The 24,167-nt window shown below is 37.9% G+C and overlaps 1 protein-coding gene and 1 non-coding gene across 4 annotated transcripts; one reads left to right on the top strand and one right to left on the bottom strand.

Moving 5' to 3' along the window:
- The first annotated feature begins 3,567 nt into the window (after positions 1 to 3,567).
- On the top strand, positions 3,568 to 12,019 carry LOC122067752 (dr1-associated corepressor homolog). 3 transcript variants are annotated; one of them, XM_042631595.1, is made up of 7 exons: positions 3,568 to 3,951; positions 9,381 to 9,431; positions 9,675 to 9,747; positions 10,079 to 10,172; positions 10,859 to 10,975; positions 11,070 to 11,127; positions 11,246 to 12,019. In XM_042631595.1, exons 3-7 carry the CDS (start codon positions 9,693 to 9,695, stop codon positions 11,744 to 11,746), a joined length of 825 nt encoding a protein of 274 aa, XP_042487529.1. In that variant the 5' UTR covers positions 3,568 to 3,951; positions 9,381 to 9,431; positions 9,675 to 9,692; the 3' UTR covers positions 11,747 to 12,019. The 3 variants fall into 3 exon arrangements, with proteins under 3 accessions (XP_042487529.1, XP_042487528.1, XP_042487527.1); XM_042631594.1 differs by having other exon boundaries at positions 3,569 to 3,951; positions 9,381 to 9,426; XM_042631593.1 differs by lacking the exon at positions 9,381 to 9,431 and having other exon boundaries at positions 3,569 to 3,951.
- A 312-nt stretch (positions 12,020 to 12,331) lies between these two features.
- Positions 12,332 to 12,430, bottom strand: LOC122067755. Its single transcript, XR_006136861.1, has one exon. It is a non-coding gene; the product is annotated as a U6 spliceosomal RNA (small nuclear RNA).
- Positions 12,431 to 24,167: the final 11,737 nt, after the last annotated feature.

Raw genomic sequence — 24,167 nt, forward strand, 5'->3', positions numbered from 1 at the left:
CTGTGAGTACTCAAAAAATTAAATCGTGATCGAACCATAGAAAAAATGTAAATCGTGATCGAACCACAGTAGAAAAGTAAATCATGGCCAAACCACATCAGAAAATAAATACAGTACGCTTGTCCCTCTGAATATATCACCAAGGTTTCCAATTATCCTAATGATTAGCCAGGCATATTTCTAACCACCATGGTGGTCTGCGATCAATGCTTCCCCCCAGTGACAACCCAACACCTAAACCCCTATTGGGAAGGGTCGTAGCACTAGGGAATGTCAAACCCTAGCCACATGCTCCTATATGAGATAGTACGACTGCATAGTTCTTTCGTGTCTCATTCCATGGTGTACCAATGCATTCATTTCCAAGCTGACTACGACATCTAGTCTAGCAATTTATCACATGCCCAACTAATCATCATCATCCAACAGATGAATAGTCCATGCTTATAAATTCAAAGCAAGAAATGAGTATTTGAAATTCAAGATACAACATGACAATTCATAAATGCATCCTATAATAGACAAGTAGATGCATGAAGATGGCATTCATGGCATGATGATATATATAAGATGAGGATGATACAATAAACATTCCTTAAATTAAAATCAACGTCCTCTCCCCACTTACCTATTCTTGTACGAAAGAATATGTACACACGGTACGGGTAAGATCCGACATGCAAAGATGAATATCTTGAAACCTAACACAGATAAGAAACTTAAAATACATCCATCTCAGAACTATAAAATGACATAAGATATAGTCACGATGTGTTTAATAACGCAAAGAAGGCTATTGATGAGTTTAAGTACAAATGGAGCTCATTTGGACTACAAATGGGTCATACAGGTGGATAGGAGGACCCATCTGTGAAAATTGCCTAGGCAGACAGCAGACAGCACACAGACACACACCAGTGGGTGCTACAGGTGGGTCTGGTACCCGCTGGTCCTACCTGCCGATAGGACCCCGGGGCTAATCTAAGACCGATGGGTGCTGCCGACGGATCCTGGTGCCCACTAGTCCTACCCACTGGTAGGACCCTGAAGCCCAGGCAAGACTGGTGGCTCTGGGTACCCGCTAGTCTTACCCAGGCTCCAAAGCCTAAGTAAGACTGGGGGGTCACACTAGTGGGTCTGGCTACCCGCCGGTGCTACCCACCATTGTTCAACAAATTCTGTTGTCCTTCTTTTCTTCTTCATCCCTTCTCTTTGTAATCCAAGGGGGTTGTTCCAACCTCGTTTCTCACACATTTTAGGCTTCATCCACCTGATTATATCATAGATCTAAGTTCAATCAATGTTTTTTGGGAACAAAATCATACCGTAGCTCAAGAAACCCCAAAAACTTAGGATCCTCTTTCCCAACTCAAAATATCATCAAAATGCTTTCAAATCTTGGTTTCCTTCCTTAAACCTTCAAAGAAATCAAATAAGGTTTCTATTAACTCTTTGATTTGACCACACACAAAAGGATTTTTATTATATTCCAAGGGTTTATGGTGTTACTTACCTCAATATGTAGATCTCAAGGTGCCGATCACTATTCTGGCGATGAAAAGGCAAGATACGGCCTTAGAAATCAAGGGGAACACTTCTTCCCCTTCCTTCTCTTCTCTTCCCTCTTTTCTCCCTCTTCTTTACTCCTCTCCACCAAAATCTTGTTGAAATCATAAATTGGAGAGAAAGAGAGAGAGGAGCAAATGCTATTTATACCTTGGGTTATAAATATCTACTAAGATCCATTTGGTTTTGTCCTTCTATGGTCCGAAACGCATTAAATCATGATACTGAGCGAAATAGCTGGTATTATTGGGCACACGTGACTTCATTACGATGGGGAACCTGAAATATGCATGCTCACCCAAGTTGGGCTTGCTGGGGCCCATATTTCCCTATAGCTGGGTCACATTGGGGGGTCGCACCCACCAGTTGGCCAAAACCAGACCAACCTTGCTGTATTTTGGTGAAAAATGGGTTCTTAATGCGTATCTCACTCCCGCCACTTGTCGTGGACCAAGTTCTCATCATCCAATACGATAACATACCTTCTCTACTCGTACATGGCCTTGTGATACATGTAAGGGCATGACTGAGGCATGCGAATCACATTGGGCACCGGTTCAATCTTGTCTGACCATTCCGCATTTGATGTCACCCTTGCTGTCATATACCATAGGGTACCTGCATTAACCCTTGTCGATTCGAACCCTACATGACCAAACCGAACCAACTGATCAATAAACCGAGTTTAGAGAGCAGTGCTCTACAGTTGGTCCCTACCGTCACCCCTGACCCATTAAATGATTGACTAGAGAAACCTAAAGTGAGGGAAAGAGGGTAGGCCAGACCAACAACGGTATTCGTTTTGCAACGAGGGATCATTTTGTTTCAACCATGGATTTAGATATGTCATTCTTGTCTCCGTAGTAATTGTTTTGCATGCTTATTTGATTTCCATGTGATGGTGTTAGGCATATGTTTTCTATCATAAACTCCTAAAGTCCTACCCATGTGTGGTTTACACTTTACATTCCCCTTTGTTTACAAAGTAGGAAGTGTAAGAAAGATGGAAAGATGAACCAACAATATGAGAGTTAGGGAGAAGTTTGAGTTTTAGCCAACAAAGCAGCATTTGAACCAAGTAATAATGGAAGGACAAGCCAATTGGCTGTTTTCTTGGATTAGTAAAAGCATTTTTGAACCAGTCAATTTGAAAAAAGTTTAATTTAGTGGAAAGAAGAGTAGTCTGGATATTTAAAAGAGTAGGGTAGAAAGAGATGTAAAAGTCAAAAAACAGGGAGTATCAGAAAAAAGTAAAAAGTAGGAAACTTTTAGTAAATTTAGGCCAAGTGTAGGGGGAGTGATAAGAAATCCCCCAGTTCTTTTGGGAGCCTAGTCGAAAATGATCAATACATTCCTGTCAAAATTGACCCACTAGTCATCTTTTTACACTGCAAGCGAGCTCTTCTCCCTCAAAATCCTAAACACACTACGTGACCCGTTAATATATCTATCGAATATTAAGAAAGAATTCCTCACATCCTCAAAAAAGCCTTCACAACATCAACACTTTCCGTGATCAACTTGAGGAATGCATTCAAATCAATGTGCCAACCGCCATCTACATTAACAAGAGGGAGAGAGATTATTTGTGCAACATTGAATGTTCTCTTGGAGGGTTTCAAGAAAGGTAGGAGTGTAGGACTCCATCACTTGTAAATAATTAGAGTTGCAAATTGCAATGAAGAGGGAATGCAAGGTTTTAAACAATCTAATAAATAAAAATGGAAGAGGGATAGGTATGATATCGGTATACATAATTACTCTTTTACCTTTAGTTTTAACTTTTAAATCATTACTACCTGTGCTCATTAAAGGTTTTTTTTTTTTTTTTTTTTTGATAAAATGCATCCCTGGCCGTCAGATGTACACTGGGCACACCTGAGAGGATATGTTTCCATAACCAAATAAACCTAAATTTAAACCATATGAGAGAAAACCTTTAACCATGGTTAAGTTGGCCGAACGTCACTACACCAGAAAAAAAAATATGGCAGAACGATACTGTGCGTTAAATTGGAACGGAGAAGTTCTCGTTTTGGCTCTTGGGCTCCAAAAATAGCGTCTTGAGAGGACGACTGACGAGTCCATTCTACCAAAAAAATAAAAAATAAAAAAGAAGACGAGTCTTTTTTTTTTTTCATTTTATTTTTCCACATTTATCTCTATCTAGTAAACTGGGACGGAAGAATTGAAGGTTTCCGATTTTCTGTTTGGAACTGATATCCTCTGTAAATATTTATGTATTCACATCTGAAGTGGGTTTCTGGGTCATAAGAGAGAAGAGAGTAGATTGATTGGGTGTGTAGTCGGTTTTTTTCGTTTGTGGTTGTTCTATGGCTGGTATCTGACGCCATGAGGAAGAAGCTCGATACTCGTTTCCCTGCTGTGAGTAATCCCTTTGTGTAAATTGTTTAATCTACCTTTTCTTTTGTTTTTGCTGTGTTCTATGATTTCTGGGTTTGCCCTTTTTTTTGTTGTTTCGATTGGTGCTGATTTATTGTTTTCTACTTATGGTTTGATTCTACTGGTTCCTATGTTGATTTTGGGGTTCTGATGGGGATTTGCGATCTGGGTATGTTCTGTTTAGGTTTTTTTTGTTGGTTTTGTTTGCTTGTTAGGATTAGGGTTGGGGCTTTTATGGGGGCAAGTGGAAGGTTTGGTTATTTCATTGTGGTTTCTGGTAGGTTTTTTTTTTTTTCCTTCCCTGTTTTCCTGATGTTGATTTGGGTGTTTCACAGTCGAGTTTTAACTTGTTGAGTGGTTCAAAACTGATTTTTCTTCTGCCCGCTTTCTCTTTGTTTGGCTGGATTTGTTAGTGTTTTCATTGTTCTCGTTAGCTGCAGATATGTTAAGGTTGTTTTGGTTGAAATCCTTATGTAGTGGCTGAAGTTGTTATTGAGAATACCAAAGGAATACGTTTTCTATGTTTTTCTTATTGGAGCCTTTGACCTCTTAAATCTAGTAAGTCGGTTGCTTGAGTTCATATTTATGTGAGTGCTTTGCCCTGTGAGTAGTGTTGAGTCTAGGCTGTGTGAATAAAAAAAATTTATTTGTCTGTGACTATGTAATGACCTCTTAAATGTATAATCTTCTTCGTTACTAGTTAATGGCTTATGAGGAGTTGTGTTTCTTTGTCTTCAGCAATATTCCTTTGCTGGAGGAGCAGTATGCTAGCTATTGCTTGTTATGACATGTCTATGATTAAATTCCTGTCCCTATTTTCTGTGGTTTGTGTTATACTCAATATCTTCTGAGGCTTAACATTATAGGTTATGATGCTTCTTATTACTTGGGGTTTGTTTTCTGGTTATCTATACTTTCATTAGTGCAATTGCTGGACCTCAAGATGGCTTAATAAAGGAAATTTCGGTTGTACTGAATGTTGATATTTTCAGTACTTGTAGATACATCTAATTATGTTAAGAAATTTGTCACAGAGAAGATGTGTGCTATTGTCAGAATTTACTTAACATGTGGATATCTTAGTGTTAAAAATCTATTTTTGCAGATGAAATGGTTCTGTGTGTATTTTCTGGATGTTTCCTTCCTACCGGAGTATTTTTCTAGATTATCGTTTTATGGGGTGGTTCTTCAATTTTGTTATATTTCCATCACTAATGTGATAAATCATTCCTAGTGGTTTATTTATTGACCGATTCCCACTAATTGACTGGTAACTTGTTATAAGCTTGCAAATTTTTTAAAATTGATCCATTGTTTGCTTACTTTTCATGTATTTTTTTTTTTTTTTTTACAAGAGCCTATAAGTATAACTGGTAATTCAGGAGGGAAGTATGTTTTGGCACTTTAGTTAATGATAGATGAAAACTGTGTTACCTGATGATGCCTGTAAGCTATGTGTGATTCATTTATAATTGCAAAAGTAAGTATGCTTTTATTGAGTATTAAAATGCAACTTTTGTTGCTGATAGGTTTACTGAATTCTGAAAAACATCCCATGAGTTTTACTAGCACATGGTGGCATTTTTGTGATGGTATAGAGGGCCCAGCATGATGAGCAGTGGTTTAAGCCACTTTGCGATTGTTCGGATGTTTTGTGCGCTTTTCGCTCCTATTGGGCTCTGGTGACCCTGATTGTCCGTCATCTTTCGATGGCATTTCAACTGTGACCCCAAGTCAAGTGGGGCTACCCTCTGAGTTTAAGCATATCAATAAGTGGATGAGAAGAAACTTACGAGGATTCCCCTAGTAACAGCGACAACCAAGAAGAGCCCAGCTTGAGAATGGGCGGCTGTGTCGTTCGAATTGTAGTCTATAGAAGCGTCCTTAGTGACAGACCAGGCCTCAAGTCCCCCGGAAGGGGGTGCCAAGTTTCCTCATTTGTCAAGCACTCTAATTTTGTACTTTACCTACTTTTTGGGACTAGGTGGTCTAATGGTGTTTAGGCAAAAACCAACATAGGTGTGCCATGTGTAGGAGGTTGTGTAGCCTCGACTAGTAGTGTGCTTATGCCACCAGGTGGAAACATAGGCATCGAAGTATTAGTCATTTGAGGGCATGACCATGTTCAACGTAGGCCTTGGGATGCTCTAGTATAGAGAAGTGATCTGATTCAGATTGAAGGAACTAAAAGAGCTAGTGGCAAGCCTAAAATGACCCTAGGAGAAGTGGTGATGAAAGACATCCATAGTTTAGGCCTTATACCAAGTGTGACCTCAAATATAACTGATTGGAGGGCAAGGATCCATGTACGCGACCCCTTTGAGTTGGGATAAGGCTGAGTTGTTGTTGTTGCCCCTAGCTATGTAGGAAACCTATCTAATCACACTTACATAGTCCTTAGGTAACTTAAATGGAAGGACACTTGAGCGGAAAAACCCAAACTAGGTTAGCAACTTAAAAATATATATATTAAAAGGCTAGCTCCCGATGTGGTCCCATAATGGGCCGGAGAAGGCCCATTTCGATGGAGAAATAAAAAGCCTTTCTTCATTAAACTGTGGCCCCTAGCTAAGTGGCCATTGTGCCCTTTGCCCCCGCATCAATCAATGTCGTCATGAGACTAAGGAGTGGATGAGCAATAGTGCCAATGATGAATTGGTGAGTATGCTTAGGGCTGAGAGTGAGATGAGGCATGGACAACTTAAGGTAATCCCAATTAGCCCTCACTTCTAGCAGTTCGTGTGCCTCAACCATCTCCTGCATCAGTCACCTGAAATTCATCTAAGGATCTGGTGAGTGCCCACATAGGAATTCCTTGCTTATTAGTACTCATGTCTATTCTGATGGAGGATGCTGGTGAATTGAACCAGGGGAGGAGAAGTGTTGTGAAGCGAAGATGGTGGCAAAATCAGGACAATGGTTTCAACTAGGTTTTCAAAGTCTGATAATGAGAAGTTGTCACTGGAACGTCTCACTGCTTTAGAGGTTGAGTCGGAGGTGAGATTGTAGCAAGAGTTGAAGTCATCAGGATTGATGTTGTCTTTGTTCTGTACTTGCAACGGGTGGAATGCGAGGAGATTGAGCTGGCACTGGTCGTTTGCACTTTGAGAAGTAGAGATTGAGGCCCATGGCCATATTCGGCATTTGCTGTTTCTGTTCTCTTCTCAAAGAGATGTGTGAGGCCTATAGAGAACGAGGGAGGGACTTGTATGAGTGGGAGATAGGAATGAATCTAAGGGTATTTTTACGAAAAGTGGAGGGTATTTTTGTCGGGTGAAAATTTACCACAAAAAGGGAGTTCATACTTTTATAATAGTATGATATGATAGTGTGTTATGATACAAGGTTGTTAAAGCGTCGCCTAGGCATCTTGGTTGCTTAGATGCCTTGTTGGCGTCGCCTTAATTTTTTACCACCCTTGGTTTGCCTAGTGCATTGACAACTATGATATCATATGATAAATGTATCTTCAGATTGATGCAGAATCATGGCTGAACTAGGTTGACCCTTCTAGCAATCTTGATCGAGACGAACCGGGTCTAAATTGGTTTTTTTTTTTGGTTCAGTAGGATATTTGATGATTTATTTTATTTAGGAAATATTGAGTTATTTTATTTGGGAAGATATGTAACCTTTTATTTTTGGGTCGTTGTAGAGAAGTAGGGAGTTACAAATTTGAGTTTTATTTTGTTTCTAATTTTATTAGTCTAGGTTTAGGAAGTAATTAGGAGAACTTTCAATTTCAGTTTTAGATTTTTATTAGGAAGTTTTTTATTTTGGCTTATTATAATTAGGCATGTAGCCCAAGTTATAGGACAAATTTGAAGAATGGGTTGAATGAGTGTTTATGGTGCCGGGTAGGTGCATAACCATGGTCTTGTGACCTTCTTCCCCTCCCCCTCTTGTGTGATCTCTCTCTCTCTCTCTCTCTTGCTATCTTTCTTCTTCCTCTCCCGTTCTATATTTTCTGTTACCATTACCTGTACCCTGTTTCTGGACAATAGTAGCAGCCCAAATCAAGTTGTTTGATCTCCCTCGTTTTTTATCTACTTGGACTGAAACTTTGGTCAAGAGTTCCGCTTCCATAGGCTACCCAAACCCTGGGTCCTTGCTTCCCATCTCATCTTCTACTAAGAGCATTAGATTTGTGATTGAAACCAAGCCTGTACCTGCCGCCAGGATCAGTTTCAGGTATTAAATACTATTTTTCTGGTAATATCCTGGTTACTTGTCAAATCGATTCAACAGGTCTGAAGCTTGGGAATCTTTCCCTGAAATTTCATTTGGTGTGGAGTCCTGTTGAGGAATATATCTCACTGGGAGTGATTCTGGTTTATCGTGGGTAAGAGTAGAAGAAAGTGTTCTTCGATTAAAACCCAAAGTTGTCTTTATTTACAAGTTACCCTTATCTTTTGTTCCTTCCTAGTTTACCCCTAGAAAATAATCAAAACCCTTCTATATCCTTGTGTCCCCTTTAGAATCTGTTTATTGCAAAATTTACCATCCTTCTTGGAAACTTGAGGTTATTGACAGATTTTCCACTGCTTCCTTGTAATTTGCTCTATGCTATCTGGATGGGCCCATAACTGGTCCGATTCTGGTTTTGGAACCTGGATCCGCATCACAGATAGTTTGAGTCTGCGTTAAGTGCTCTAAAGATAGTTTCAGTTCGTGTTGTTAAGTGCTCTAAAATGAATAGAGGCTATTTTTTCTTATTTGATAGCTACTCTGTGATTTGGTTTTGCATGAATATCAGTTTGGGATGGCTCTATGTTCGTTATACATCATGAGTTAAATGAAGGGTTTTGATCAACAATTATATTGTCCATGTTTGGGGTTCTTTGCAGCTTAATATATTGTGATTGAATAGTTTCCACCGAATCAAAAGATTTTTGTAATTTCTACCCTTCTATTAAGTACTTAGCTATTCTACAAAATGTTTTTTTTTTTTTTTGGATCAAGATCCCTATTGTTCTTTCATCATTAGGTTCCTGTCAAAAAATTCTGTTCCATCATTGGGTAAGATGCTACTAAGTAAATAGGGGGCAGATTGGTCCTGACGAATCCTTTTCATGATCAGTCGGGATCTGCATTAACCGATTCTGATCCCAACCCGGTGATCTTGACAACGATTGTCTGTATCCCTGAAATCTCGGTTATGAGTTATCTGAATTCTGTTAATCATCAAACTCAAAATTTAAATAAATAATTAACAATTAAAGATAAATGAGCTCAATACTGAATGAGGAGATGTGAGCTCTTTGTCTTTTAATTTGGATTATAATTACTAGGGAACAAAACAAGGTAATGAGATCTAGATTGAATGTAACACCTGTGTTTAATATGTGCTCTTAGTGCCACTTCAGTAGTTTGGAAATGTTAACTACTTGTGTGCTCTCTAATCTTCCCAGGAAATGTGGCAGCCTTAGCTGGAGAGTTGCCTCATATTTTGATCAGGCAATGTTGTTTTGCATCTCTTATAATTCTACCTTTTCTTTGTCTGCCTTCCCTCTTTGTCCTCTTTCTGTGTTTTTACCCCGTCAAAGCTACTCTACCATTTTTTGTAAGATGTAATGGAGGGATCAGAAAATACTGATAATTTCTGTTCTCCGCATGCCATATTAAGGTTTTAGAACTTTTAATTAAATTCTGTAAATTTTAAAAAATTTAGCCATGTTATTAAATAGGAATGTTCTTTATGGCAGTCTCGGATTAAAAAGATTATGCAAGCAGATGAAGATGTGGGAAAGATTGCAATGGCTGTGCCTCTTTTAGTTTGTAAGTACAATGTACTGCAACATTCAGAATCCATGTTTTTAGAATATTTCTGAGGTCCTTTGTATTGGAGATTGTTCATATTTCTCACATTTTTTCGTTGCTTTGGTTCTTATTCGTCTTCTATTTCTTCTTCCTCTTTTTTTTGGGTAATCTGTTTTCGTTTACCAAAGAATTGCAGCCGGGGTCAAACCCAATCTCCTTAATGGTGATGTCCTGCATCCAAGCCATGAGGTCCAGTTTTCCCATATAAAAGAAGAAAATGGTGCAAATTATATTTAGGGTCCTATTATTGATTTATGAAATTTAATGCTCTTCGCGGATGATGTTGCAGCTAAAGCATTGGAACTCTTTCTGCAAGATCTCTGTGATCGGACATATGATATAACACTTCAAAGGGGAGCAAAGACCATGAATTCTTTGCATTTGTAAGTAAAGCTTTTTAATGTATTCTGTTATTGTTCTTTGTCGAGGCAAAACACTATAACCTTGTGACTCATATATATATATATATATACCCTTGCCCTGTGAAATTTAGTCCAGCTTTGGCCAAAAGTTGTTCTATAACCCCCTCTAACAAGTTAGACCTGAACTTCAATTTTGATTTTGATGTCTATTTTGATAAAATCATATTTATGTTCTGCCTATGGTTTTAGTCCATTTATTAACTTCTCCCTCCTCCCCCCCCCCCTCCTTTATTGTTGTTATGATCTTTTTTAAATTTTAAAACGGGGCCTGCTAAAAGAAACTTTTCTTGTAGAAAAGGGGGAGTCCTTCCTTTTTGTTATTGTGCTTGAACATGCCAAGGTGAATGACTTTCCCTTTCAATTTAACTTAGGAGCTTAGCTAACCAAAGGCCCTCTGAAACTACAGAATTATGTTACTTTTTTCATATTATTATTATTATTTTTCTGTCGTTTTGTTTGTTGGGTAGAGGAGGGTGGGAAGGGAGTTGATGGGAAGGCTTGTTAAGGAATTTGTTTTTGTAAGATTTGTTGTTTTCCATTTTCATCTTGTTTTTGAACTTGGAAGTTGGGTGCTATATTGAACTTTATGTAACCTTCTAATTTAATTTCTGAGGTTGAACTAACTAGGCTTCCCTCCTGATTTTCAGAAAGCAGTGTGTACAGAGCTTTAATGTATTTGATTTCCTGAGGGAAATTGTCGGCAAGGTTCCAGATCTAGGTGGATCTGATGCAGCTGGTGATGATAGACCTGTTACCAAGAGAAGGTTAGTAAATTTTGGCTCTTGCTATTTACTTTTGTCAGGGTAGATATGAATGCAAGTATGTAGCTTGGTTGAAATGTTTAAATTTGTTTTTCAGGAAAGTTGTGGATGATGATGATAATGATAGTGATGAAGAGTCAAAGAGGAGCAGGACGGTAGGGCCTTTGCGTCCATAATTTTCTACTCAAGCGCTGTTTAATTACTTAGGACCAAAAAATTTCTTTTTCATCTTCTGAATGTTGTCTTAAAAAGATGGGAGTGTTTGTATTGCAGCATGATATGGGCCCCCCCAGTAGCAGTGGGAGGGGGAGAGGACGTGGCCGAGGAAGGGGTCGTGGTCGAGGCAGGTTAACAATAGAGAGGGAGAGTGCCCATTTGGATAAGTGTGAAGATGATCCTGACATTTTTCCTCCACACAATGACAAGCAGAATGCTAACCTTGAAGGGCTGGAAAATGGGACTGAGGCTAAAGAATCGAAGGAGAACATCATGATTGGTAGTAGTAGTGTGAGTTCAGCATTACGAAACTTTGATCTAAATGTGAACTTGGATGAGAATGGGGACATGGCAGCTATGGCAGCGGCAGCGGCAGCGGCAGCGGCGGCTGCAGCAGTAGCCCCTGCCTCATCGACAGAACCTCCTGAAATGAAGCATGAGGAATATCCAGGCTGGTCGCAATCCGAAATAGACAAGATGGCCATTGACCCTCTTCAGTTGGCACAGCTCAACAGAAGGTTAGAGGAGGATGAAGAAGATTATGATGAAGATGGATGACTAACAGTGAATTCCCATCCTGTGGGGTATGATAGCAATAACTCGTTACTGATATGTAGAATAGATGGTAATGTATTCTCTTGCTAAGATAGATTGTTAGGGAGCTTGGGTGGGGGAAACAAGAAGAAAAGGATTCATTGCATCCACCACCCTCTGGAGATGAAACGTCCCTCCACCATAGAAAGGCTAAAAGTTGTTTTGGCCTCTCTGGGAGGATTTGTACGATATATTGCTTACATCATCCACTAACAAGAACAGTTTCAGTTTCATTTCCCCCTGCTGGACTTTTAGTTTTGGATTCCAGATTGTGTGATACGATCCATCAGTGATGAACTTCTCAGGTGACTTTTGTCACAAGCATGGATTTAGGGGATGGTATTGGTATCCGGGTCAGCATCAGTCGATTTGGTCTTTTTTTTTTTTTTTTTAGAGTACAATTTTTTTACTGTTTTACCCCTGAAACAATATGAGTAACCGATCTGAATCGGATAGGGAATGGGGATTGGTTTCAGTCGATACCGATACTTAAAACCATGGCACAAGAAGGGCTGTGCATGTTCAGGTATTAAAAGTGAACTTTCTTCCCTACCGTTTTTTTCCTTCCAGCTTGTGCACGTCATCCTTGTGCAGGGCCATGCTAATATTCTATATATTGTTCCAAGCTTATTATGTCTCTGAAGAGACTTCTACCCTTCCTCCTTTTTCTTCTTTTTTATTTTTGCATTTAATATGTACTGTACTCCTAATCATGCCTGAGGCAGCAGCAGTGCATGGTAGCTGCTGCAATTGCAGTATAACGACACCATTAGTTATTGCGTTCGTTAAACAACCAGTTGGTATTTTTGCTTTATTTTCTTCCTTAATCTCCTTGTACTCCACTCTCATTGAGGAAGTGGATGGTCTTCAACTGCACATGTGCAATTCAAGCTGGTAACTCCTCGTTGATGATGATGGCCATATTTGATCCCTACCCAGCTGGAGAAATGGATAGAATCGTTTCAAGAATTCACTACTTCATATGGATCATCAATTTGTTTCTTAAACTTAAATACCAGCAAAACAAATCGATCTGTCTCTTCTAGCAGCCTCAATGAGCTCCCAAAGAAATTAGGTAGCTAATCTGTTATGGTCCACCAAGAGTCAGACCCTAGAAGTCATGTGTGTCCTGTTGTTATTTTGACTTTCAGTTATTACTTTGACCATTAGTTATGCCGTATGCTTACTACTTAGTCCATGGGATATGCTTCGTGGAAATATCGTAAGAGACTGGAAATACCTTTTTGGTTGGTCTATGAATTTCTACTATCTTATAACAAAGGTCCGATTGCCAAGGGATCGGTCTGGATTCAGGACCGCCCCGAGCTGGTATGGGCTGAGAACGATCTATTGATAAGTTATTTGAGTAAAATGGTCCAAATATCATTTAAAAAAAGAAAAAAAGAAAAGAAAAAGAATAATGAAATTGAGGTAAAACCAAGTTGAGATCGATCCTGAGTTTTAAAACCTTGTCAAGAATTGATCACTTAATTGGGTGACAATAGGCATAGGCGGAAGAAAGAAGAATGAACAGAAAATTTTACAGTGTGGTCCAATTTTGTATCCAAATAATACTATAAAACAGTTAAACAACCAGTTGGTGTTTTTTGCTTTATTTTCTGCTCGAAATTCCTTTAAAAGTGCCATATGCTAAAATAGCGAAATAATCAAGTGCGTCGACTTGAACTCGGCATTGTTTACCAGAAAAGAAAAGGTTGAACTCGGCATTAAATGGCTCTGAGATTAACCTTCTTGAACACCACTCCTTGTATACGGCGCGGAATCGCCCACTCTCATCGAGGATGTTGACGGTCTTCAACTACACCTATGTAATTTTTCTTTGCAGTCAAAGTTCAAAACCAATAAAAAAATATATATATTATTATTATTGGGAATCATCTGGTTGAAGGGGTAATGAAAGGATTTTTTAGATTAAGGTGTATTTATTGGAAAAAGAGAGCCCTTAAAGAATCATATGATTCAAATTCAAGAAAAAGGAAAATCATAAGAATGAATGAGTAATCAAATATAATAAAATTGACATACCTTTTAGAGATATAGATCCAACCTATATAAAAGATTTTGCAGGAGATGACTTATTCTTGTCTGAATCAGGAATTAAAACATGTGCAATACATCTGCATACTCGAATATGAGCAATACTTGCTAGCTTACCATAAAACACCTCATAAGGATTTGAATCCACTACTTCGGTGGAAACTATGTTAAGTATATACATAGCTGCATACAAAGCCTCTCCTCAGAAAGAAGCTGGCAAATTGGCTTTGGCCATCATTAATCGAACCATATCAAGTAGAATTCGATTCTCTCTTTTGCCAATACCATTAGCCTCAAAAGTGTGAGGTGGAGTATGAAAATGTTTTATACTATTTTCAAGACAATACATTTCAATATCACTAGATAGATACTCTCCACCTCTATTTGGATTAAGTGATATAATCACTTGCCCATTCGACTTCTAAACGTCAAGTCGAAATGTTTTAAAAAATTTTAGGACTTCAGATTTATATTTCATTAGATATACAAAATCCAGTCTAGAGAAGTCATCAATGAAAGTAATAAAATATTGAAAGCCTCCTCTTGCACTAATATTCATAAGTTCACATTACCAAATATATATATATATATATATATATTCATAAGTTCATATACAATATGTACCTTTTCCAAAACATGGGAGCATATTTCATTTTTTGTATAAGATTTTTAGCCATTTTTTCAGAAATATAACTTTCACATGTTGGGAACTTTTCTAGATTTATTCCATTTAATATGCCAGACTTAATTAATTTGATAATTCTATCTACATTGACGTGCCCTAGTCTCAAATACTAAAGAAAAGTAGCATTTTCTTTCATAGCAACATCCACATCACATATAACATTAACACACACTTGCACTTGATACATATTGTTGTTTTTAAAATCATGCAACACAACTTCACCATCTCTATTCATTACCAAAATAAAATATATATCCAAGTTTTTTCCAACATTGAAACATATAACAAATTTCTTCTAAAACTAGGAACATACAAATAGTCAACTGGATCAAAAAATGTCCCATCATTCAACTTTAATTAAAAAACTCCAACTCTTTCAATTTACACCTTGTCATCATTTTCCATGTAGATGTCCCATCTCTCATTATAAAAATAAAACTCATATCCAAGTTTTTTCAACATTGAAACCGATAACAAATTCCTGCTAAGACTTGGAGCATACAAACATCAACTAGATCAAAAAATGTCTCATCATTCAAATTTAATTCAAAAACTCCAACTCCTTCAATCTACGCCTTGTCATTATTTCCCATGTAGATGAAGTTGGTACTATCACTTATTCTCCTTAGTTGCTTGAACCCCTTGAGGTTTTTCTGGAGACTTTAAGGAGTAACATTGAAACTTCTTATGTTCAGGCTTCTTATAAAATAATAAAAAATTTGCTTTGATTTAAATGTAACACCTTAAATTTAGAACTCCCTTAGTCTTGGAGGTGGTAGTGAATTATAGCCAGAAGCTAAAAGATAATGATGAGGATGGGGGGACAAGTGAAAGTGATGGAAATGTGGGAGAATTGGTTGATTTTAGGTGTTGGGAATGTCCCACATATGATAGGATATCATAGGTAGAAGGCAGGACAACAAGGAAGCAAAAAGGGGCTAACCGGTAAGAGAGTCTCTGGCAAACTGGCCAGTTGGTTTGGCTGGCAGAATGCCCAGATTTGGTATTTTTCCTTTGTGGGCCCCACTACTCTGAGGAGTCATTCCACCCATTCTCTACCATGTGTAGGGATAGAGGGTTGTAATGTAACAAATTTCATATCAAACTCATTACCCTACAATTAGTTATTTAATACTTAGGAAAATGGGTTTTTGTGAAAAGTATTTTGTCAAGGTCTATTTAGCCTATAAAAGGGGGGAGAGTCGACTACGTTCTCTCCTTTTTTCTGCTATGAACAAAAAAGAATAGAGAAGAAAAGAAGGAAAAAAGAAGAAGAGAAGGAAAGAAGGAAAGGGAAAGAGCTGCAAGTCTGCTGCCAGGAGGCTCCGGCCCTCCCCTAAAGCTGATAGTGGTGTTGATGTTACTGCTGTCATGCACCTCCAAGTTCTGCTATGGTGCTGCTACAATTGAGAAGTGAATCCAAAGCTTCATAACTGTTGGTGGAGATGATTGCATACCCTAGGAACACTGGGAATGTAGAACCCTAACCCATTCTAGTGAATTGAGCTAGAGTAGGATTCGACTAGGGTAGGGTTAGGTTTAAAATGGAAATTGAGTGAGGAGATCTACCTGTGGGAACCCTGGATAGTCTCCCACAGCAAAAGCCCCAAATTTCTGAACCATTTGGAACCCAATTGACCGAGGGTTTGTCCCAGAAAGCCTAAACCATAGGGTTTTCTCCAATAAAGTGAAATTAATTGTAATTGGAGGTGGGATTGATCCCCGCATGATTTCAATTGTACCCAGGGATAGACAAAAAAATTAGTTGACCCTCCCAAGGAGCAAATTGGGTAAAATTGAGACCCAATTGACCCAAGATAGTGCTCAAAGACCCAAATTGAATTGGGAAATTAGTTTCTAAGTTGTAGAAATTTAAAATGAAGAGGATGCAATGTAAATTAGGTGCTGGAACTACCCGACACAACTAAGCCAAGAAGAGGCAGGGCTGTTGGGCTGAAAAAGCCTAGTTTGCTAGGCTAACCGGCCAGCCGGTTTGGGCCTAACAGAATAGGACTGTTGGAGGAATTTTAGTGTTAAATGACCAGGGCCTGTGTGTATGTGGCTAGACCTGCCCCGTGAGACTTATACAATGTAAAGATATGACTTATGACCTAAAATAGTGGAAGAAAATGTTATGCAAGGTATGGGGTTGGGAATTGACAATATTGTCCCTACCTATGCTTGGAACCCTATCCCAGTACATTCATGAATTAAGGGCAGTGCAGACATCGTCAGTAGGATAAATACAAGTTAACTACCTATGGATCCAATCCAATATACCAAGAATGTGCCCAGTGACTATGTGAGTTGGATAGATGACCTATACAGGCACCTCGGAGTTGAATTGGAATGCTAGTCTAGTCAATTGGGGAGAAATACTAACCTAAGGCTAGTGTGCTTCTTATCATCAGAGTAATGATTTTGGAATACAAATCCAATTGAGGTTTGAGAAGCAAAATTTGTGAAAGATTAATAACAATAAAATTTAACTTAAATGTGAAATGGTTACTTAGGAACTTGTAATGTACCTGGTGAGGATAAGCATGATCGGGAATTCATTGACAACCACCAGATTTGAGAAATCAGGTGAGTGGGTGTTTGGTTTGTTTTACGGAGTGTTTCTTGTATGTTTTACTTTTTTCTGCACTTGTGGAAATGTGATGAAACTTGTGTTATGGATTTAATTTGTATAAAATTATATATATTTTCACATGATGCATGTTTTACCGACTTGGATGTGATCGAAGTTTTGTGGATGAGTAGTATGCTTTTTGTGTGAGAATGGATGTAATATTGATGGTCAGTGGCATGGTATGGCTGAGGTTCTATCCAGTACCGTGGACTTTGAGGTCAGTGTCATAGCTAGAATCATGGAATTATGTGTGTAGAAATGGATGCAATGTTGATAGTCTGTGGCACGGTGTGGCCGAGGTTTCGTCCAGTACCATAAGCTCAAAGATCAGTCTTACATCTATGGTCACAGTGCTTGTGATGAATACTATGGTTATATTGGATGCATGTAGATGCATATGGTTAGGTTCACATCCCTAGTGCTATAACCCTTTGCCAATAGGGGGTAAGGTATTGGCTAATCCCACTTGGTGGTAGGCCGCAAAAGACTACTACGCCTGGATATGAAGTACTATATTCTGAGAGGGTACAACATAGTACGACATACTGAACGCATGACTGTCAAAGCATGGGGGACCGAGGCTCTGGCCTAGACCATATGTCGGGGGTTACTATTTAGGTGTTAGCTGGGGGACTGAGGCTCTAACCGGGACTGGCTGACTCCTACTTGCAACAAGCTTATATTCCTAAGGCCAAACGTACAGGGTAGGGAATGCCACCTACGTTGCTTATAGCACTTATACATTGAGACTTAATAATTAGAATGAAAAATAGACTAATAAATGAATCTTGTGGATCTTGCATATGGAATATGATATTATGAGCTTGTGTTGGCATTCATGATATGTATGTGTGTGCTTGCATGCTCACCCCTCACTGAGCTATATAGCTCACCCCCGTTGATATCTTCATTTTAGATACTGGAACTAGAGCTTTGGTAAGGTAGAGACAGTTCGGATATGCAGGTGTAATTGCTAGACACTTGCAGGGGCAGATGACTAAGTTAATGTTGTACAGGATGTGTTATTGCACAATTGGTTGTAAGATTATAAATATTCATCTTACTTGTGAATTCATTTATGGATTTTTAATTATAATATCTGGTGTCACAATATCTGGTTACCACAATTTTTTATGTGTTTATGGATCCTATATGCGTACTCTGATTAAGTAGTTGACTTGTAAGGTGGATTTTGGTTACTGTTGAGAATCCAGTGCCGCATACCTTAGCCATAATTGGGGAAGGGTGTGACATTAAATTCAACATCTTGTTTCACACTAGTTCTCTTTTGCTTCGGTCGATCTTGTTTTTCTTATTGTTGAAATTTTTCTTCTTTTGATATTTCTTTACATTAGTGGTTTTTTTTTTTTTTTTTTTTTTTATTTCTGTTCTATAGCATTGACAGTAAAATTCGTCTTTGTAAGTTTATCATCTTCGTGACCAGTGACCTTGGGCAGGAGGTCATACAATCCAATGCAGACTATAAATAAAATATATTTACCTTCCAGTTTCATAAGAATCAAGCAAAGAGGATAAAATAATAGACATTTTTGTTTTTTCATCAACTAGTTTACCTTGAAGAACTAACTCATCAGAACTAGAAATCATATTTTTCATATGCTCTCTAGTATCTCCTCCCTTTGGTAATTTAGTTCTTATGAACTTTTTCCACAAGCCTTCAATGTTTTGGCTTGATTTCTTACCAAATTTTAATTTTAGATTATCTAAAATAAACTTGACAAAGGAGTTATTCATATCACCATCTATAAGAGAATCAATCATATACCCCAACATCAAATATTTCATCTTATTATCAGCCTCTGTCCACATCTTATAAGTAGCCTTAACAGATTTGATAGAATACAGAACAGGTACTAGAGGACAATTCTCTTTAGTATAAAAAGAATAATTATGAAACTCAATAAATAAATCTATTTTATGCATCAGCATAATTAGGTCCATTAAAAATGTAACTTTTCATGATATTAGACATGTTCAAAGAGCTAGATAAATCGGCCATCTATTATAACCATACAATATGCATAATAAGTTTGGAGACTAAGGTCCAATACAATTCACACGAAAATAAAAATATTGGACAAAAAGTGGAAAAATAAAATAGTCCTATGATACCCCAAACCTTCCTCATATACGATATGCGTAGGGAAGAATTCAATTAATCAAGGACCACAAATAACAATTGAATTACCGATCCAATGATATTTCAAACCCTTTCCGTATCCGATGGGCGTAGGAAATAATTTAACTTATCAAAGATCAACCGTGTCTTATCTGATGGGAGTCGACACACGGGGTCCATATGCCTATCCACAATCCTATCTTATCCATGTGATTAATAGATGAGTGTCATCATTTCTAGGCATTGGAATAATGAATACGACATCCCAAAAATTATCAACTCCAAATGTCCAAACCCATACTCCCACTGAAATCAGTAAGATTGGGTAAATGCAACATTGGAGCATATTTCATAATCAAATTTTAATAAAATTAATATTGAATAAAATTCCACACACTAATTTAATTTGATTTGATAGAATACAAAATTTACCCAAATGCATTAAGCAAAGTCCAATAAGAAATGTCTAAAAATATTTCATATATAGCCAATGAAATTTAGCATGATTAAATAATTCTTCACAATAAATGGCTAGACTTATAATAGCTTATTGAGCCAATAAAAGATGTGGCTAGTCATAAGCCAAAAACATATATTTGGCTTGTCATCAAGTCACACAAGAAATAATAAATACATATGGTAATCAAAAGACTATTCAATTTTCAAAAATAACTTTTCAAATTTCAACTTACAACAAGTCTTCTCAAGTTTCAACTTAAAAAAAATATATATATATATATATTTCAAGTCCTTCAATAACATTTTTCCATGTGGTAATGTCATTTAAAATTCCAAATAAACTTTACCACTTTCAATGTCATAATTTAAAATTAATTTTTTCTTTCTTATGAAGAAATAATGACATTAACTTTTCAAATAATTACGTTAACTTGTCCAATTATTCCTACACAATTTATCTTTCCATTTACTCATATCATATGGTAAATATTTTAATTTTTTTTTTTTTTTGTATAATTACAAACAAAAAACAAAAAAAAAAAAAAAAAAAAAAACCATACTCCCTACCCAAATCCATACAGAAACCAATCTATTTTAATGCTCAGAAACACCATGGAGAGCAAGCCTTAGCCTATTAGAACATAATGCAATTAGTGGAATTTGCTTAAGTATACAACTCCTTGGAGTCTTCTTTTCTTCAACTCTTCTTAGAGTAAAAAGAATCACAAGATGCATCATTCCTAGAGGTTAGATGAGGAGCTCCTTTTGATTCAATAGAGTACTGTTTGTAGGATTGCAGTTAAATGAAGTATATCTTCCCTGTCTGTTCTTCCTTCTGGGAAAAGATGACCTGGGAATGAAAACTCTAGTTCCTTTGCTTTCCCTTCCAGAACTTGATTCATTCAACAAAGGAGAGAACACACTGGGATGGTAGGTTTGGGAGAAATCCTATCGACCCGTTTTGCCTCAAAGGGTTACATGGAACAAATCCGAGAAATCGTCTGAGAATGCAATCCCACCATCCACCTGTCCTAGGACAGGTGTCGAGCATCGAAGGTGTCATTGCCTGTCTCCACCCGATTTGCTCCACTAGAGGATTTTGACCTGCTTTCTTTGGATCAAAATCAAAATTTTCAAGAGATGATGTGATAAAAATCATAAAAAATCATCACCCACTTTTCAGCCAAAGAGAATATAATTTTGGACGAATATGTATGAACATATAATTAAAATCAAATGATTTCACTTCGAACATGATGCATGATGTGGTTAGCACATACATTTACAAACATGGGCCAGCAAAACATGTCATCAAACTAGTGTGGTGGAAAATGTTCTTGCATTTAAAGGTAGCATCTAGTTTTGGATGCTTGACAATAAGTCCCAATGTAGTCGCCACTGTGAGGATGGCGGCCGAAGGTCGGCTGTTGTCCTTCTATTTTTTTGGGCACCTGCAGGCCCTGCACTGTCTCATCGTCGCTTGGAGATACATGGATGCCTACTTCATAGGTCTCCTGTCCTCTTGGGGATCGGTTCGGAGGTATATTCTTCTAATGTGGGTGTTGATGATGGTCCAATGTGGGGGATAGGGATCATGCAAAAAGAGTTTGGAGTCACCACCTAGGATTAAGGGCCTAAGACCAGGAGGTGGGCCCAATTCCTAAGAAAAGGGCCCAGAAGTTGGTCGGGTCTAGAGAATAGGATACATGTCAGGTTGTAGAATTGGGAAAGTGTTAGGCACCCATTCTACCCAGTTCAACCAATCTTCCTACTAGATACTTAAGAACGAACATTTTCCACGGTTATTTCTATACCACATGCATGATTAAATTATTTATATATATACACTACCACAAAATAAATAAAAAGTCCATGCTAGCTTGAGTGAATGAATATACTTGAACTTGACCCCTGTTTTGGGTCAAGAGGGGTGGATCCCTTACTGAAATAAATATGGACCTTCTCGTGGATTCTCCCAGCTCAGGGGAAGGTGGCTTTGACCTCCAGCTTCTTTTCTTTAGAGATGCTGACTGTGGTGATATTTCGGGTATTTGGGTAGAGGTTCGACTAGGGCAGTGTGAATTGCGAGCTAGTTCTTCAGCAGAACATCGATAGAGCTTTGGCTAGGGAAGGCTGGTTCCTGGACTAATACTTCGACAGAGCTTTGGCTAGAAAAGTGAGATAAAGGGCTAACTGTATCAGTAAATTGACTTACATGTAACTTGACAATTAGGAACTTGATATGTACACCTGGTGAGGATACGCGAGAACGAAAATTTAGTGAAAAACACCAAAGTTGGGAATTTCAGGTGAGTGGGTACTTGATTTCTTTTATGGAATGTTTCTATCTTTTCAATTTTGCATGCTCATGTGATATGTGATGACTGTTATGTTATGATTGTATTTTATATAAATTATATAATTTCACATGATGCATGTTTTACCGATATAGAGGTGATCGTGGTTTTGTGAATGCCTAGTATAATAGTTGTGTGGTATTGGATGTAATATTGATGGTCTGTGGCATGGTGTGGTCAAGTTTCTATTCGGTACCGTGGGCTCAGAGGTTAGTTTTACAGCTAAGACTGCGTATATATGTATGTGGAGATGGATGTAATATTAACAGTCAGTGGCACAGTGTGGTTGAGGTTCTGTCCGGTACCGTGGGCTCAGAGGTCAGTCTTACAGCTATGGCCATAGTTGTATGCATGGATGCTATGGATGCATGTAGATTGCATATGGTTAGGCTCACATCCCTAGTGCTATAACCCCTTGCCAATAGGGGTGAGGTATTGGATAATCCCACTTGGCGGTATGTCTTGTAGGACTACTATGCCCTGGTACAATGTACTATATTTGGAGAGGGCACAACATGGTACGACATACTATACGTATGGTTGTCGAACACATGGGGGACCAAGGCTCTGACTGGGACTAGCTGGCTCCTACATGCAATGAACTTATATTCTTGAGGCCCAACGTATAGAGTAGGGAATGCCATCTACGTTGCTTATAGCAATTGTACCCATAGGTTGAGACTTAGTTATTAGAATGGAATAGATAAATAAATGAATCATGTGGATTTTTGAATATAGAGTATGTGGCTTGATATTGTGAGCCTGTGTTGCATTCTTGACTTGTATGTGTGTACTTGCATGCCCCACCCCCTCACTGAGCATGACGTGCTCACCCCTCGTTGATATCTATTTCTAGATGACGGAATCAAGGCTAAGGAACAAGTGATCATTGCAAAGTGAAGCGGTGTACGCAAGATACTGTCTAGCAAGATGGAAAATCTTACTGGTCTAGATTATTGTAATTAGTAATTGTTGTAAGGATTATGTTATTATTTGTAACTTATGGATTCAATATTTGTGACCCTATAATATTTTATATATCACATTTAGATGTTCACCACACATAACTTATGTTTCTTATGGATTTTATATGCACACTCTAATTTAGTTATTGGGAAAGAGATGGGTATGGATACTACACTGCATCAGTGATCCTTGGTATTAGCTGGCTGACTAGATTGAAAATTCTAGTGTCACATACCGGTGCCATATGGAGGGCAGGGTGTGACAATGTGGTATCAAAGCAGGATCTACCATGGTAACCTAACCTAACCTTGAAACTTTAGGTATGTGGTGATCAATAGGTAAAATAATAAAAGTGAACAGAGAAGATGCACATATAAGTGACAACGATAAAGAGATTAGAGAAAGAAAAGACAAGAAGCAAGTAAAAAATTCAATAGAACTTCATTATATAAAGTTATTAACAAAAATATTTACATTATGTAGTGTAAGGAGAGGAAACCTTTATAGAGGAAACCTTAAAACAGTAAAGACAGAAGTATTAGAGGAGGGAGAGAAAGAGAAAGAAAGAGAAACCTTGTAAGTACAAAATGGGGAAAAATACATCCGATTAGTTAACAATAACTAAAAGTAAAAAATACAACTCTAATACCTTTCAAACAACTATTGTAAGTTTGTTAGTAACTAAAAGGAGTAGAATAGTCACTAAAGCTCAAGTCTACTGTCGAGATTGTCGTGGACAACTAGAAGTAGAAGCCACATTGTGTTGTTGTTGAGCCCGTGACCGATAAATAAGAGGTTTGTATTCAGATGGAATTTCTAGACACTCTGCCTAGCCATCCAAAGCAACATCTACTGCCTCTACCTTGGAGCTCAGTGTCACACCCCGTTCACCCTGAACCGGAGCGGTGACCGAGTTAACACCGGTTAACCCAAACCTGCCAGGATCATCAGATATTGTATTCCACCACAACATACACACACTAACATCAATTCATCAGATCAGCGGAAGACTAAGTTTTACCTGTAAATAATTCCCATATACTTGATACCCAAATGGTGATACAATAATTATATACATTTGGGCCCGA

The sequence above is a fragment of the Macadamia integrifolia genome, unplaced genomic scaffold, assembly GCF_013358625.1.
Source record: "Macadamia integrifolia cultivar HAES 741 unplaced genomic scaffold, SCU_Mint_v3 scaffold31, whole genome shotgun sequence".
NCBI classification, from domain to species: Eukaryota; Viridiplantae; Streptophyta; class Magnoliopsida; order Proteales; family Proteaceae; genus Macadamia; species Macadamia integrifolia.